Source organism: Galeopterus variegatus, unplaced genomic scaffold, assembly GCF_000696425.1.
Source record: "Galeopterus variegatus unplaced genomic scaffold, G_variegatus-3.0.2 Scaffold313, whole genome shotgun sequence".
In the NCBI taxonomy this organism is placed as follows: domain Eukaryota; kingdom Metazoa; phylum Chordata; class Mammalia; order Dermoptera; family Cynocephalidae; genus Galeopterus; species Galeopterus variegatus.
The window spans coordinates 42,990-59,263 of NW_007726424.1; the positions used below are offsets into that span (position 1 = coordinate 42,990).

A 16,274-nucleotide genomic window follows, 5' to 3' on the forward strand; every position below is an offset into this window, starting at 1 on the left:
GAAAGATAAATGCTGGCGTGGTTGTGGAGAAAAAGGAACTCTCTTACATTGTTGGTGGGAATGCATAATGGTGCAACCCCTATGGAAAATGGTTTGGAGGTTCCTCAAACAGCTGAAGATAGATCTATCATACGACCCAGCTATCCCACTGCTGGGAATATATCCAAAGGAATGGAAATCATCAAGTCGAAGGTTTACTTGTTTCCCAATGTTCATTGCAGCTCTGATCAATTTTCAACACAAAAAGGTAGTACTTGTGGAGGCCTTTCTTGTCACATTTTAGCCCAGAGCAAATTTTTATAGACAGGTTATCAACTCGATGAACAATGGAGTTTACAATAAAAATGCTAATACAGATCTAAGAGAGAGTGCCTGGGAGACCTGCTTCCTGAATTTTCTTTAAAAAATGTCAGGCAATTTGTGCATGATTTCTTTATTGGGTCAGATTCGGGCTAGTTCTAAAGACGTGTGCCTTAAAATGTACAGCCAGCACTTTTTTCTAAGCCATGATTCAATGGAACATTTCAGGTATGGGGGCCTATTGCTCTTTTACTGAATATTAAAATCTAATAATTATTTCTAGAAACCCATAAAACTGCTAAGAATTTTTTAAAGAGTAAGTAATCATATTTTCTGGACTATTAACAAACCATCTTTTATGTGTTGGGCAGCTTTTCCTGGACTCGTAATGGCACTCATTTTGACATAGATAAAGACCCACTAGTCACCATGAAGCCTGGCTCAGGAACGCTCATAATCAACATCATGAGTGAAGGGAAAGCAGAGACCTATGAAGGCGTCTATCAGTGCACGGCGAGAAATGAACGCGGAGCTGCGATTTCTAATAACATCGTCATCCGCCCATCCAGTAAGTGGGACTTGTCAACCAAACATGACCCTTTTTAAAGTATTGCTCCAAGACTCAGCATCTGTTCCATCATCCGAATACTATTACAAGAAAGCAATGGCATTGCGTCTGATATTCTGACCTTGTATTGCAGGAAAATTATTGCTCCTTTCCACTTTAGCCTAACAAACTCCTCAGACTAATGCTTTGCAGATCCAATATATCTTTCATACAAGTAGTCCTGAATAAAACAGCAGAGTTAAGAAAGAAGCATTTCTACCCAGAATTGATCTAATTATTTATTTCTCATGTATCTTATTTATTCCTATGGCCAGATAGAAATAAACTCAGTATGACATGGGTAATTGAGGTCTAGGTGTTACTACTTTAAACATTTTTGTTTCAAACTTTCCCTGGAAATAGAGTGTCCTCACTATATTAATATTATTGTTGCTCTTTTTGCAGTGGGCAGTACCAAAATCCTCTCAACAATCTCAAGAGCATGTATTTAAAGAACAGTGCCTATTTGCAGTAATGGTCATTTTTAAAACTTTTTTATTATAGATGTAATATGGGTTCATTATAGAAAAAGTAATTACAGATAAACGAAAAAGAAATGTAAATATTACTTATGAATCTTTCCATTAAAGGAAATAACTACTACTCAAATATTCTTCACATTTTTTTCTAGGCAGATATGTAGGTATGTGTTTAAAACCAGCTCATTCTGAAATACTATTTTACAGTCTTTTCTTACTTATTGATATGTCATGAATATTCTCATATCAATCTTATAAATAAATATACTTATGTAATACTGTATGGTATTCAAAGGTATAAGTATACAATTACTTATTTAACAAATCTTTTGACATTTAAATATTTTTCATTCTCTTGTGAACAGCATGCTTACATCAAAATTATATGTCTTCTTGATGATTATTTAGTATAAATTCTTACATATGTGATCACTGGGTTAGAATTTATACTGTTAGTGGCAGTGAATGAGAATTTTTTACTATCCTTTACTTTTTTAATTTTTAACACTATACTTAAAAACTATTTTCTCATTAATTTATTGTACATAAATTCCAAATGACTATTTCCCTGGAAGTTTAGTTTGCCTTTCTTTATAGAGCTATCTCTTTATATTTTTCATTGCAGAAATAACTTAGAAGTTTTTTTATTAATTCAATAGGGTCACCCTTGTGGACCAAAGAAAAACTTGAACCAATGATACTTCGAAATGGTCAACCTTTAGTACTTCCCTGTAGACCCCCAATTGGATTACCACCACCTATAATATTTTGGATGGATAATTGTAAGTTTTAACAATATGAACTTTTTTAAAGAGTCTTATGATTATTTACTGTCATAATAAAATATTGCCTCTTGTGATTCATAAAATGTTTTAGAGATGCTCAGGGAAGTAGCAATCCATTGAAATAAATAACATGTCATTTCATTCATTCACTCCATTTTATTGAGCACTTACTATGTGCCAGACACTGATCTAAGTAAACCAAGCAAATATCCTAGTCACTGAGCTTAGATTCTATGTAGTGGGAATGGAAGGGCATAGGGAAGGAGGTAGACAATAAATGCATTTAGCAAATCTGTATCAGTTGGCAATAAGTGCTATGAAGAAAAATAAAGCAGAGTTGTGAGCAGAGACCTAAAAGAATGAGAACAAGCCAGGCCACTAGATGTCTGAGTGGAAAGCGAACACAGGTGCAAGCCTAAGCTCCTAAGGTAGGAGCATCCCTGGAGTGTGTAAAGAAAAAAAAAAAAAGGCAAAGAGTCAATCAGTGTGGCCAGACTGAGGGAGTCAAGGGAGAGAGTGATGGACAAGGTCAGAAAGGTCACAAAGACTCAGTGGAAAGGGCTTTGGCTTTTGCTCTCAGTAAAGTAGGAAAACATGGAAGGATGACTTTATCTGAAATAAAATAAATAGTAATAATATCACTTCAGTTCATGTGTGGAGAATATAGGTGACAAAAGACAGAATGGGGACTGGTTAGGGGGCCAGTGCTGTAATCCAAAGAGTTGATGGAGACTTGTCTTTGGGTGATAGCAGTAAAGTAGGTAAAAAGTGGTCGGATTCTGGATATGTTTTGAAGGTAGAGGCACCAGGATTTAGTGGGGTAGTGTGGGAGCATAAGAGAGAAGAATCAAGGACAACTGCAAAATTCGGAGACTGAACGACTGATAAAATGGAACTGCCATTTCCTGAAACAGCAGAAGCCTAGAATGGGGAGGGAATTAAGCTGTTTTGGATGTGTTATGTTTTTGTTTGTTTTTTAATCCCCAACACAGCTAGTATGTATTGGGCCTTTACTAAGTTCCAGTTGCTTTGCTAAGGACTTTACATGGGTTGTCCCATTAATTTTTTACAATAACCCTATGAGCTATGTCCAATTATTCTTTCCTCTTCCACGTGAGGAAATGGAGGCAAAAAGAAATGAAGCCCTCCATTAGGCAACTTCAAATTTGTCTACCCCACCCCTATCCTTGAGGGAACTGTATGCTGGTCTGCTTCCTCCACCCTCCAAAATTTCCTGTGCTAGTAGGTTAACTCGTAACCTTAAAGGTAGCACATGGCTCTGCTTGGACAATAAGGAACCAGAGCTTGGGATGTGAGGGGCCTGTAAGACAGTCAAGTCTAGATGCCCAGCAAGAGGCGGGGATATGAGTACTGCATCGGAAGGAAGATTCAGGACTCCAATCAGCAGTGTATGAATCGCTCACACATAGGTGCACCTTACAGCCCCGACTGGGTGAGAGGACTTAGGGAGGGGGAGCAGGAGGTGGAGACCAGGAACCCCCAGAGGCCAAGAACTTAGGGAGAAACCAGCAAGCACATGAGTAGGAGAAGTCACTGAGGTAAAAAGAGAACAAAGGCGTCCTTCACCAAGGACAAGGTGAAGAATGTGTGTCAAGAAAACAGAATGATCAGCTGTTTCAAATGCTGCTAAAGGTCAGATAACACAGCCACTGAGAAATGACCACTGGATTTGCAACATAGAGGCCGTTGATGAACTTGACCAGAATCATTTAGGTGGAATGGTGGGAATGAATTCAAAATATTTGTGGAAATACATTCTATCCTCAGTAACCCCATTTAACCTGGAACCAGAGGCTATGCACATTGTAAAGAGAAAATTTGGCTCTAACATTTAATCTATATTTTTGACTCTTCTTATGTGAAAGCACTCAAAATATCACAAAGAAATGAAAACATAAATTAAATGCACAAATGTATTTTTCCTGTCATTACATAACAGCTTTCACAGACTTTGAGAGAATAAGTAACAAGCCAAATATAAATGAGCGATTTATGACTTCAAGAATAACACTCAACAAATGTCATTGCTAACTGAGGCCCAGTATTTGGTCCTTGATTCTTATTCAGAAATGATGACCTTTCTGCTTAATAAAGGGACATATCACATGTAAAGTCTCAGAATCATCTGAATACGTAACTAATTTTTTTCCCACATTGCACAGCTAGCTATGTCATTTACATACATTTTAGGCTTTTGATAAAGTATCTGACCTTTCAAATATAATTGCATCTGGAATATGAGAAAAAATTTAAATCCACATAGTATTCTTCTTGCAAGATGATGTTATGAAGTTATTCTTGTCTGCATACATTTTTTTCAAATTCAGAGGAAATAAAGGGCAAAATGCTACCACACTCGTGAAATCCCATTGCCTTATATGTAATCTACCAGCACCCATCAGTAGTAAAACACAGCAGCAGAAACAGAAGACAATAAATGTATGGTTGTCTTTGCATTCATTAAATAAATATACTTTATTTTTCTGAGTTATTTTTAAAACAGTCCTTTCCTTAGGGACTAATGGTTAAAAATTATGAATTTGCAATTACCAACCAAACCCCCATCTTGACCAAGAACTTGGTTAACATGACTAGCCAGTGTTCTTTTAAGCTCTGACTCCACGTTTCTCTGTCTTTTCCTGCCCAAGGGAGCTGCAGGCTTTTAAGCATAATTTTGCATTTGTGAAATGTTATATACCAGGAACCTGCCACAGGAGGAACATACCCACTTGATTCAAACTGGAGAAATACTGCTTAAGGACATAACACCTGGCTTGAGGCCACTGAGATGTGCAAATTTTCCCAGTTCTCTCACCTTAGAGCTGAAGAACTGTCACAGTTAAGGCTTCAGTGAACTGAGTCAGTAACTTCAGGATGTATTTTAGCTGGCCAAGTGTAAATTCACACACAGATCCTTGCATTTACCCCACCTCCCTGCATCCTTCATCTGCTAAGAAAATCTTCCCTCCAAATAAGTTCTGGTACTCTATTGCATAATAGAGTGACTATAGCTAAAAATAATACATTGCATATTCAAATAGCTAGAAGAGAAGATTTTGAATGTTTTCACAACAAAGAGATGATAAATGTCCAAGGTGACAGATACACTCATTACCATGATTTGGTCATTACATGTATTGAAAAATATATACACGTATTGAAAAATTACATTATACCCCATAACTACGTACAACTATTATGTGTCAATAAAAAAGGAAAGAAAATAAAATCTTCCATCAATGCCTAAGTCTAGGCAGTTTCTTCACTGAACCTGAGGAGAAGTAAATTGTCATGCTTGAAACTGGAAAGTCAGAGTACCAATGGTTATTCGTTTAATCTTTTGAGTATTCAAAGGAGCCCCTGTGAAGGGCGGGCTCTGTTCCAGTGCTATAACAGTGGAGAAAGCAGATGAAGGTGTCTGCCCTCCTGGAGCTTAAATTCTAGTAAAGGGAGATAGGCAATAAGTCACACATATGACTAGTAAAATATGTCATATGCCAGAACATGGTAAGTAATTCAGAAAAGAAAAAGTAAAGGAGGTGAGGGAGACAGGGTGTTGGGGGCTTCTGAGAGGCAGGTCAAAGCATTAAAAAGTGTCATCGTTGCACCCTGTAGTTAATTGTTTGTGTTTTGCCTGATTCTTCAATTAGGACAGGAGCTCAGACAGAGCTGGGGCTCTGGAATGCCCAATGCCTGGCGCAGGGCCTAGCTCGCAGTTATGTGCTCTCCACGTACTGGGTTTCTGACCGTTGTGTGCAGGTGCAACCCATGTTAACATCCTTATAAGCTTCCTTCATGCATTTTCTAAGATATGCGTGTTTATGAGTTTAACAGTCAGGGACTAATTTAAATATTAGGAAAAGTCGTACAAACTTTTTGTAAAAAACTTTTTTGTTGACACTTGCTTAATAAAACACTTCACTGTATGACTCTAATCTTGCCTCTGTCCCCACCCCTGAGAAATTAGGGTTGGGCAGATACAGTTGGAGTTTTAGTATATCGTGTATTTTTTTTAACAGTTAATTTGCTTTTACTCAAAGAGCTTTATAGAGAAAAAGTATATTCAAGTGAAGTTCACAGAACTATTAGTAGACATGTCTATCTTGCTAATTTGGAAGAGTGGCCCTTTTATGATGGAATGATCTGGATCTCTCTCTGCCTTTCACCAGCCTTTCAAAGACTTCCACAAAGTGAGAGGGTTTCTCAAGGTCTGAATGGAGACCTTTATTTTTCTAATGTCCTCCCAGAGGATACCCGCGAAGATTATATCTGTTATGCCAGATTTAATCACACTCAAACCATACAGCAGAAACAACCTATTTCTGTGAAGGTGATTTCAGGTAAGAGTTCAGCTTCCTGATCTCTCTTTCAATAATGTTTACAAATATGTGCAAGATATATTACCTTTTAAATACTACTGACTTCGAAGTAAACAGATTCATTGATCAGGAATCTACCATGAATGATCACTAAAGTGCTGGCATATGTGTTATAAAGAGCATGCATACCCGGGCCGGCCAGGTGGCGCACTGGATAGTGCGCCGCTTAGGAAGCGCGGCGGCGTGTGCCGCCCGAGGGTTCGGATCCCACACACAGACCGGCTCCCGCTCACTGGCTGAGCGAGGTGCGGGGGCAACGCCGAGGGTTGCAATCCCGCTGCCGGTCCCTGGTCCGGTACGGGGGCAACACTGAGGGTTGTGATCCGTTGCCGGACACGGAAAAAAAAAAAAGAGCATGCATACCCTAAATATTGTATTTTACTTTTTTTGCTGTTATTGCCATGACTGTTTTCATGGTAACCTTCTGAATCACTTGTGTTCTGAGCATTTGTGTGTGCTTTATGCCCCACAATGCCTTTTATTAGCAGTCCTGCATCTGAAGTTGTATTTTCATGTATTACTGGTTAGGGGTGGCTGAGTGAATTAATGAGTTAGTCATGTACGATGTGAAGCACTGTTTTTATTGGTAGGGAGGGCACTTGATCAACATAGCTGTATACATTTGCTTTTGTTGCCCAATATTTTTTGACCCTTCTCCCCTACTTTTGCACCCTCTTCATAATATTCTGTTTATTTCAGTGGATGAATTGAATGACACTATAGCTGCTAATTTGAGTGACACTGAGTTTTATGGTGGTGAGTTTATGGTGATTGTAACTGATATTCTTTCCTTCATTGTAGAATTTAGTTCACTAACTTCACCTCCATGGCTACTTAACTTTATTTCTTTATGAAATTTCCTAGTTATGTGTTTAATACCACTAGTGTAAATGTATGTTTTTTATGAAATCTAGCTATAAACTTTCAAGCATGTCACTAAAACATTTTCCATGATGTATGTATAACAATGAAACTTGTAACTGTTTTCATGTAAAGAACCACTTCACATGATTTAGAAAAAAATCTTTATATATGTTCAGAATTATATTTTCCATTTTTTGTCCTGTTCATAAACTTTTCTCATGAACTAAATAAGGATTAGCAAGGGTACATTAACCTACTGTCATAGTGACTCATCAAAGCCATTAACTAACATTAGGTGGATTTCATACTAAATCATCACATTTCCCATCTGTTTTTATATGACATTATCAATATAATTAGTGATAGTGTTTCTCTTAGTTTTGTTTAAAACCAAGTCACTTTCTTCAGTAGGAGTAATATTTTTAAAATAGAGCATTAACCTTTATTCTTTTAAGTAGAAAAGAATTTGGTTTACTTAAGGGAAATATGGCTCTCAAGCATAGACTCATTATCAATGAAAATAATGGGTTCTGGATATAAGATCCCCTGAATTGTCCATAAGGCAGAATTTCTGCTATATTTATTTTTCACCCTTGAGATATGAAGTAAAAAAAATTAGGGTATCATTGGCGACCAAGTTAGACATGCCACAACTCCTGCTTTTGTTTTATTTTACTTTATTTTATTTTATTTTAATACACACCTGAAAAATATGGCCCTCAAGACCATTCCCAAAATGTTTTCAGAGGAATAAGTATTCCCCTATGATCTCTAAATTTTTAGTAAAACTAATTTCTCTCAAGTAATACCTTTTCTGGTATTCATTTTTTTCTTCTGAGAAATGAGGATAATTCACGTATTATCTTTTCGTTCAGTTTATATGAGCATCAAATAGATAATGCTTTAAAGTATTGAAAACCAACAAGGGCTATAAGACCTTAAGATGGTACAATTTCTACGTTAGTTTTCCTGAGAGGCCTTCAGACGATAAGGCTGCACTTTGGAAAGATCTCCATAAAAAAGATGGTGATCTGTGAACATATTCTTCAGATCTCTGACTTGGACCCTCTTTATTTTTTCATTGAGGAAACCGATTTCAATTTATTTAACTCTGCCATTATTCTTAATTGATGGCATATAATTTGCCAAACCGGCCCCCAAACCTCTGTCTTTAACTCTCTAGTTTTGTTTTGTTTTCCACAAACCTTGCAGTTTGGGGAGGAGGGGAGGTTGATATGATTAATCAGTGGAATTGACTATAGTGTTTTCCCCAGAGTAAACCAAAATACCTCTTCCATAGCTATACCTTTCTGAAAAACCTAACATCTTCCAGAAGATAGACACTTTTTTACTTTGACCTGAGCACAAATGTTAAGGGATATGTAGTTTGAAAACATGATTTTCTTCTCTGTGTTGACATTTCGAAAATTTGCAACCCACAGAAAATTCGTAAAAACCTAACCCAAGGGCCGGCCCGGTGGCACACTGCTACAGTGCGCCGCTTGGGAGCGCGGCAGCACTCCCGCCGAGGGTTCGGATCCCACATACAGACCTGCCGCTCACTGGCTGAGCGAGGTGCGGGCGCAACGCCGAGGGTTGCGATCCCATTGCCGGTCCCAGTCCGGTACGGGCGCGACACTGAGGGTTGCGATCTGTTGCCGGTCACGAAAAAAGGAAAAAAAAAGGAAAAAAAAAAAAAAAACCTAACCCAAATTAAGGAAATGTACACAAAGAAAATAGTCCTTACTATTAGTGTTTATGCAGCCAAAATCATTTGTATTCCTGGTTAACTGAGTGAATGATGACTATTTGTAAGGCAGAGAGTATGTACATGTAGTTTAACAAATTTCACAATCAATGTTAAATGGTTTTGGAAGAGAATTAGAATTTTAGGCAGCTTTTTTGACAGTGAACTGTGCTTCTAGAAATACATATTCATAAGTTTTAACACATATTGTTTTTCTTGTTTGCAGCTAAATCAAGTAGAGAGAGACCTCCAACATTTTTAACTCCAGAAGGCAATGCAAGTAACAAGGAGGAATTAAGAGGAAATGTGCTTTCACTAGAGTGTATTGCAGAAGGACTGTAAGTTAACACTTTCTGTCTTGATGTACATTTCTTATAAAAATATAGGAGATTTCTAAACAGGTGTTAATGTTACAGGAAGAGCCACTGTCTCATACTAATTCCATGAAGCATCGAGAAGAATTTAGCAGGGTTGGCCTGTTAGCTCGGTTGGTTAGAGCACAGCTTTATAACACCAAGATCAAGAGTTCAGATCCTTGTACCAGCAAGCTGCCAAAAAAAAAAAAAATTAGTAATTGTTTCCAAAGTATTGTTAAAATATTTTGCTAATATAATAGTGTTCATATTAAAATAAGTATCAGTAATCACCTTATGATTGCTATGATTACAATTAGGGTGCATTACTTTGCTATTTTTTAACAAACCCGCTCAAAACTTAGTGGCTTAAAAATCGTAGCTACTTATTATTAATCCTTTGTCTAGAGGTCTGCGAGGCAGTTGTGCTGTAACTGGCGAGGTCTGGCTGATCTCAGCTGAACACGTTCACATATCTGCTTGGTGGCTCAGCTGTGGGTTCACAACTCTCATGGTCTCCTGGCTGTTAGTTGGGGTAACTGAGCTGTTGACCATGAGTTTCTCACATCCTTGTAGCAGTCTCACCCTGGCTTATTCTTCTAACAATAGAAGTGCACAGGGCCTCTTAGTGCCTACCCCTGAAACGGCACACTGTCCCGTCCATGACATCGTATTGGTAGGTTACAAAGCCAAGCCCAGATTCACTAAAATGTCTCACATGTGCACATCTCAAAACTGAAGCCACCCCAGAACTGATGTGCTTTTGACAGGAGTTGCAGGGAGGCCTCACGCAAATACAAGAGCAACTGTATGTTAGATCCTCATCACAGACAAGTTTCTCTATGGTCTCTGCCTTATGCCTGGTGGAGAGCAAGTACCAGAGGCATGGGCACATCTGCTGAAAACCTTGAATGGAATCTTAGAAACATTCTGCCTTCGCAGGTGTGATCTGTGCCATCCTTGACCTGGGTAACTCATTGGTCTCACATTCTTTCCTGAATCCAAGAGTAACTTCACTTCAAGAGGCACATGGAGGCCTCTGCTGGCCAAGTGAGGAAATCACAGGGTACATTATTCAGTTCCCCAAGCAACTGAAAACTAGCAAAACCCCTTTTTAAATAAGGTAAAAATTCATCTTTTCCACCAGAATTTTTTTTTAAAGCTTCCAATTTTTCATCATCATTATGTTGGAGAGTGGTTAACCTACTAATCTTCAACCTTTTGAGAGCAGAAGTACCCATTCTCATAATTTAGTAACTCCTTTTTCTGTAAATGATATGTTTTATGAAAACTAAAATATGGTCAGTATTTGGAAATTTTGCAAAACTCCTGAAAGAATTTTAAAAACTTTGGAATGTTGTAAGACCAGGATTGGGACTCTGTCACTTACAAACCAACAAGTATTAGTCTCATAGAATCAAACTATTTCTGATGCTTAACAACTACTCAGTAGAGTAATAAGCCTACAAAGCAATTCATGGCTTTCTGATGTTTAGACTATGATGTTGTGCTTTTATCCCCACCCCCTCTCATCTTCAGATTATATGAGATGCCGATTAGCCTCCTATAAGGAAACATTATAAATTATCAGATTTCATATGTTTATAGTCCTTCAGTTTTTCAGAATGGTTTCACATCTTCTCTCTCTTTTTATATTCACAGAATGTTTTGATTTTAGAAGCTATTCCATCAGATATACATGCTTGGTTATTTTTATTCAAGTAAACAAGCCAAAGCCAATTCCACAAAAAATCAATTAATCCCTCCTGCATTTCTAATGACAAATACAGTATTGTGATCTTCCTGAGGGCCTGGACCACACTTTTTTGAACATTATCTTTCCAGCACACAGTTCTGTGCTCAGTAGATAATTCAGTGCTTGGGAAATGTTTGCATAGAATGGATTTTTATTTTACCCTGCGAAAACCCTCTAAAGTCATTAGATCAAGTCAAGCATAATTATCCCCATCAAGGCAACTAAAAAAACTAAGGCCCAGGATAAGAGAGAAATTTAGCAACAGGGCTGGGACTTTGAGAATCTTCCACTATGGCTTTTCATCTGTCTCCATATTTCATGATTTAATAAGAAACATAGTTGGGTGAGAAATTGTGTGAGTAATACATGAGTTTGATTTATTCTTATCAATTGGCATAATAATATCTTTAGATATCACTAATAATAAAATTAAGGAAAGAATGCTATTCCTCTAATTTCTTAATTCATATCATCAAATAGCCTGTTATAAAATAGAAAATAGGGCCGGCCCGGTGGCGCACTGCTACAGTGCGCCGCTTGGGAAGCGCGGCAGCGCTCCCGCCGAGGGTTCAGATCCCACATACAGACCGGTTCCCGCTCACTGGCTGAGCGAGGAGCGGGGGCAACACCGAGGGTTGCAATCCCGTTGCCGGTCCCGGTCTGGTGCAGGCGCGACACTGAGGGTTGCGATCCGTTGCCGGTCACGAAAAAAGACAAAAAAAAATAAAATAAAATAGAAAATATCTTCCACTTGATATGGAAATGTGTGTAAAAGTTCATGGGCACAAAAATGTGTATGAGCTCTTTCTCTGTGTATTTTTAACTCTAGCTGATGAAAAATTATAATTTAGTATTATTAATTTAATGGTAATTATTTTGATTGACATAGTACCATCATATAAAAATTTCCAAGGGTTCCTCATTGGTCAGAACTTTGAAGAAAATACCTAGGTCCCTTCAATAGAGTATCTCATGCTAGCATTCACACTGCGTTATCGAAGTCAAAGTTTGTGATGTGTCATAAATTAGTATACTTCTGATTATGTGAAAGTGCAAAATTTTGAGCATTTTTATATAAGTGTAGTGCTAGTTGGAATGTTTACCTATTTCTCATGATCTTTATATAAAATCTTGTTACAAACTTGCATGAAAATTCACCCTCAAAATCCATCACAGGTTAATTTCTTTTTTCGTAACATCACTATTTATTTATCCTATCAGGCCTACTCCAATTATTTACTGGATAAAAGAGGATGGAATACTACCAATCAACCGGACATTTTATAGGAACTTTAAAAAAACCTTGCAGATCATTCATGTTTCAGAAGCAGATTCTGGGAATTACCAATGTATAGCAAAAAATGCATTAGGAGCCATTCATCATACCATTTCTGTCACAGTTAAAGGTACATTGTCATTTAAAATGCATTCCTCTTGCCTTCAAGAGAGGCCCTGAAACTTCAATTAAATATGTCTTTATGTTCTTCAGTAATGATAAATGTAAATTTATGTTAACGTTGTGGTGAATCTCTTCTCGTTACTATTTTTTTCATTGCTATTTATAGTGCATCTAAATCAGATTCCAATTAATAAATGTAGAAGGAATGAGGGAAATAGAAAATCACCATTAGAATCCCACGGTAGTAACTGCTGTAGGCAAGATCTACCAATGAAGGCTCAAATTAGTGGGTGAAACTTTAAGGAGAAAGAGGATATTTGCATAGCTCCAAAGTGTTTCTCTACACCAAAAATTAATGACTGGGGCAGTTTTAACATATGCCCACAAATTTTTTAACACTCCTTCAGGGAGATGGAGCATGCTTCTCCCCTTAATTGAAGGATGGACCTAGTGACTCACTGCTAACGAACGCAATATGGAATGCAGGGAAATAGTAACTTTGCAGTGGAGAAGCCTCGCAGATACCACCTTAACCAAGTGATGAATGTTGATAAATCATGTTGATATCATGTACTCCCTGATGTGGTGGAATCATGAGGTCCATCACCCCTGTGGTTTTCTTCTCAAAAACCCAAAACATCAGGCTAATTGTGAGAAAACATCAGACAAACCCAAGTTGAAAGACATTCTACAAAATAACTGACCAATACTCCAAAATTGTCAAGGAAAGGAAAGACCAAGAACTGTCAGATGGGAAGAGACTAAGGAGACATGACAAGAAAATGCAATGTGATATCTGGGACAGGATCCTGGTATAGAAATAAGACAGTAGTGGAAAAACTGGGGCAATCCTAACGAAGTGTATACTTTAGTTAATAGAGTTGTACTGATGTTAATTTCTTGCTTTGGCGACTGTACCATGGTCATGTTACACATTAACATTAGAAGAAGCTGAGTGAAGAATATATGGGAACACTCTATTACGTTTGCAACTTTTCAAAAATGAAGTTTTAAAATTGTTTTCTACTTTTATAATTATATATATCCTACAGAGCTCAAAATTCAAATTCATGTTTCTTAGCCATACCTGTACCTATAGATTTCTCTTCAATCTTAGATAAATATGTCATCTCTTTGATATCTGATTAATTTTAATTTTAAATGAGACTATGGTATTTGTATCAAACAGGTCTAGAAATCATACATATCTGTCAGTGAGTCTCTGAAGATTCTTTTGAAAATGTATAGTGTTTTTTAAACATCATCTATAAATCTATTTACTGGAAAAAAATGAGACTAACAAGTGTTTTGCAAAAATATTTATTTTTATTATTAAAATAGCTCAATATGTTCTTTTGCTAAAATTCTTATTTGATTCAGATTTTTGGTCTTTTATTTCTCCTTCAACAAAGCGGCTCCGTACTGGATCATGGCACCTCAGAATCTTGTGCTGTCCCCAGGAGAGGATGGGACCCTGATCTGCAGAGCTAATGGCAACCCCAAACCCAGAATTAGCTGGTTAACAAATGGAGTCCCAGTAGAAAGTAAGTTTCCTCGATAGGCTCTAATTGCAGTATCTTTTCCAAGCATATCTACATCCCAACAGCGAACAAATGGTGATTAAAAAGTAATTCAGGGCCAACAAATGGGATTTGGGTATTCTATTCCCAATTTTAACCATGATCAGGATCAGGAAAGCCTGCAAGGAGTACTTCGTAGTTGTGCATCAGGGAGCTGTTGCCACTCTCAGGGGAATATGAGTGAAAACAGAGAAAATGTGGAAGAAAGCCCAGAATTGGAAAATAAGTTATATGGTACAATATATGGTTTTCTCAGGGATGCATACAGAATGGCAATAAATAATGGAGCATGCTCAGCACTCTCACACCGTGTTTTGCATGCAGCTCAGAAGTTCTGTGTTGATTTATGGAAGGTTAAATGTGTTCCTGAGATCTAGACTCAGCAGAACTGACAAATGGATGGGACCATCCGTCTAGCCATGCAGCCAGGGAAACAGGGAAGCCAGGGAATGTCAAAGAGATAAAACCTTGAGCTCAGCAGCCAGATGCAATCCTGGGCAGGGAACACTGAGACGTGGATGGGTGAGACATGGATCACCAGCAAGGGGAGATTAAATGATGAGGCCGATCTTTCCTTCTGATTTGCTCAGCTTGTGGTCCTTCCAAACCAGCTCTGTCAGTCCATTCCTGCTGCTATAACAAAATGCCTTAGACTAGGTATTTTATAAACAGACATTTATTGCTCACAGTTCTGGAGGCTGGGAAGACCAAGATCAAGGCACCAGCAGATTCAGTGTCTGGTGAGGGCCCGTTCCTCATAAATGTCACCTTCTATATGTCCTCATGTGGTAGAAGAGGTAAACAGGCTCTCTCAAGTCCTTTATAAGGGCACTAGTCCCTTTCATAAGTGTGGAGCCCTCATGACCTAATCATCTCCCAAAGTCCCCACCTCCTAAAACCATTGCCTTGGGGATTAGTTTTCAACATATGAATTTCAGAGAGACATAAATATTCACACAATAGCACCAGGGTAGGTAGTGCCTCTGAGGGAACCTTGTAACGCTAGTTATATTAAGAGCTTTGAAAATACATTTATAGACATTCCTCTTTTAAACGAACTTTTTGGGGGAAAGATCAACTGCAAAAGGCCTGCTTTGGGTACAGAGGGGCCGTGGTCCCAGAGACAAGTTAGGCCTTTCTACTGTATCCCTAAATCATCTATTTGGGTTCAGAGCAGAAAGAGTTAAGACAAAAATCTGTCAAATCAGATTCCAAATCAGTTCATTTCTTCCATGCCAAAAGTATTAAGTCCCCACAGGGTAGAAAAAAGGCTGAGCAGCTATGATTGGATTCTGCAGCTCCTGCAGATCCAGGGTCCTTCCACCTCTGGTGTGCCTTAGAGCAGTCACTCTGTGGACAGGCAAGGAGAGGAACAGGAGATGGCATGGTAGCAAAGCAAGGGGCCCATGTCCACCAGGGGTTGCGGAGCTTCCCTGAGAGGGGACTTTCTCCGCATCTGGTGGCCAAGCTGAAGGTGTGTGGATTACTGTTTGGACATGTCATAACTGAAAGGAGATGGGGCTGGCCGGGACCTCGCACGGCTTGCTGTGCACTGGTACTGCAAAGGCACAGCTCCCGCCCCTGCTCTTCAGCAGCTGGTCCACCTATAGCTTCTGCTGAGTGGCCTCTTGGGCAGACACTACGTCTTAAACAGCCAAGTTCAAAGGAAACTGTACGTGCCCCCACTGCGTGTTGACTTCCTCTGATCAAAAATAAGGAGTAAATAAGGAAGAAAATTCTCAAAACAATCATTAAAGGAGACTTATGCCTCTCTGCTTTCCACTCTGCATGGCAGCTTCCCTATGAATTTAGAAACAGAATGGCCTATTGAGGTTTGGGAACCATTCTGGAAATAGGTGACCGGTGCTTGTTTCTTGTCTGCAGTTTTTGAGTTGTGCACCCCACAGATGTACCCAGCAGTGCTGGCGCACAGGGGAAGGAAGGCAGAGAGATGCAGAGGGGCCAGGGTAGGAACCCAGAGCAAAAGCTGCCACGGTATACAGT

The 16,274-nt window shown here is 38.6% G+C and overlaps 1 protein-coding gene across 14 annotated transcripts in view; it reads left to right on the forward strand.

Moving 5' to 3' along the window:
- The window catches only part of NRCAM (neuronal cell adhesion molecule), a 74,978-nt gene that overhangs the window by 9,879 nt on the left and 48,825 nt on the right, over positions 1-16,274 (forward strand). For 10 of the 14 annotated variants that reach the window (XM_008567348.1, XM_008567349.1, XM_008567360.1 and 7 more), the window contains 7 exons: positions 672-868; positions 2,046-2,168; positions 6,362-6,532; positions 7,271-7,327; positions 9,409-9,520; positions 12,513-12,697; positions 14,103-14,234. In XM_008567348.1, coding sequence (XP_008565570.1) covers positions 672-868; positions 2,046-2,168; positions 6,362-6,532; positions 7,271-7,327; positions 9,409-9,520; positions 12,513-12,697; positions 14,103-14,234 — 977 coding nt within the window. The remainder of the gene's footprint in view (positions 1-671; positions 869-2,045; positions 2,169-6,361; positions 6,533-7,270; positions 7,328-9,408; positions 9,521-12,512; positions 12,698-14,102; positions 14,235-16,274) is intronic. The other 4 variants (XM_008567350.1, XM_008567351.1, XM_008567357.1 and 1 more) reach the window with 1 other exon arrangement.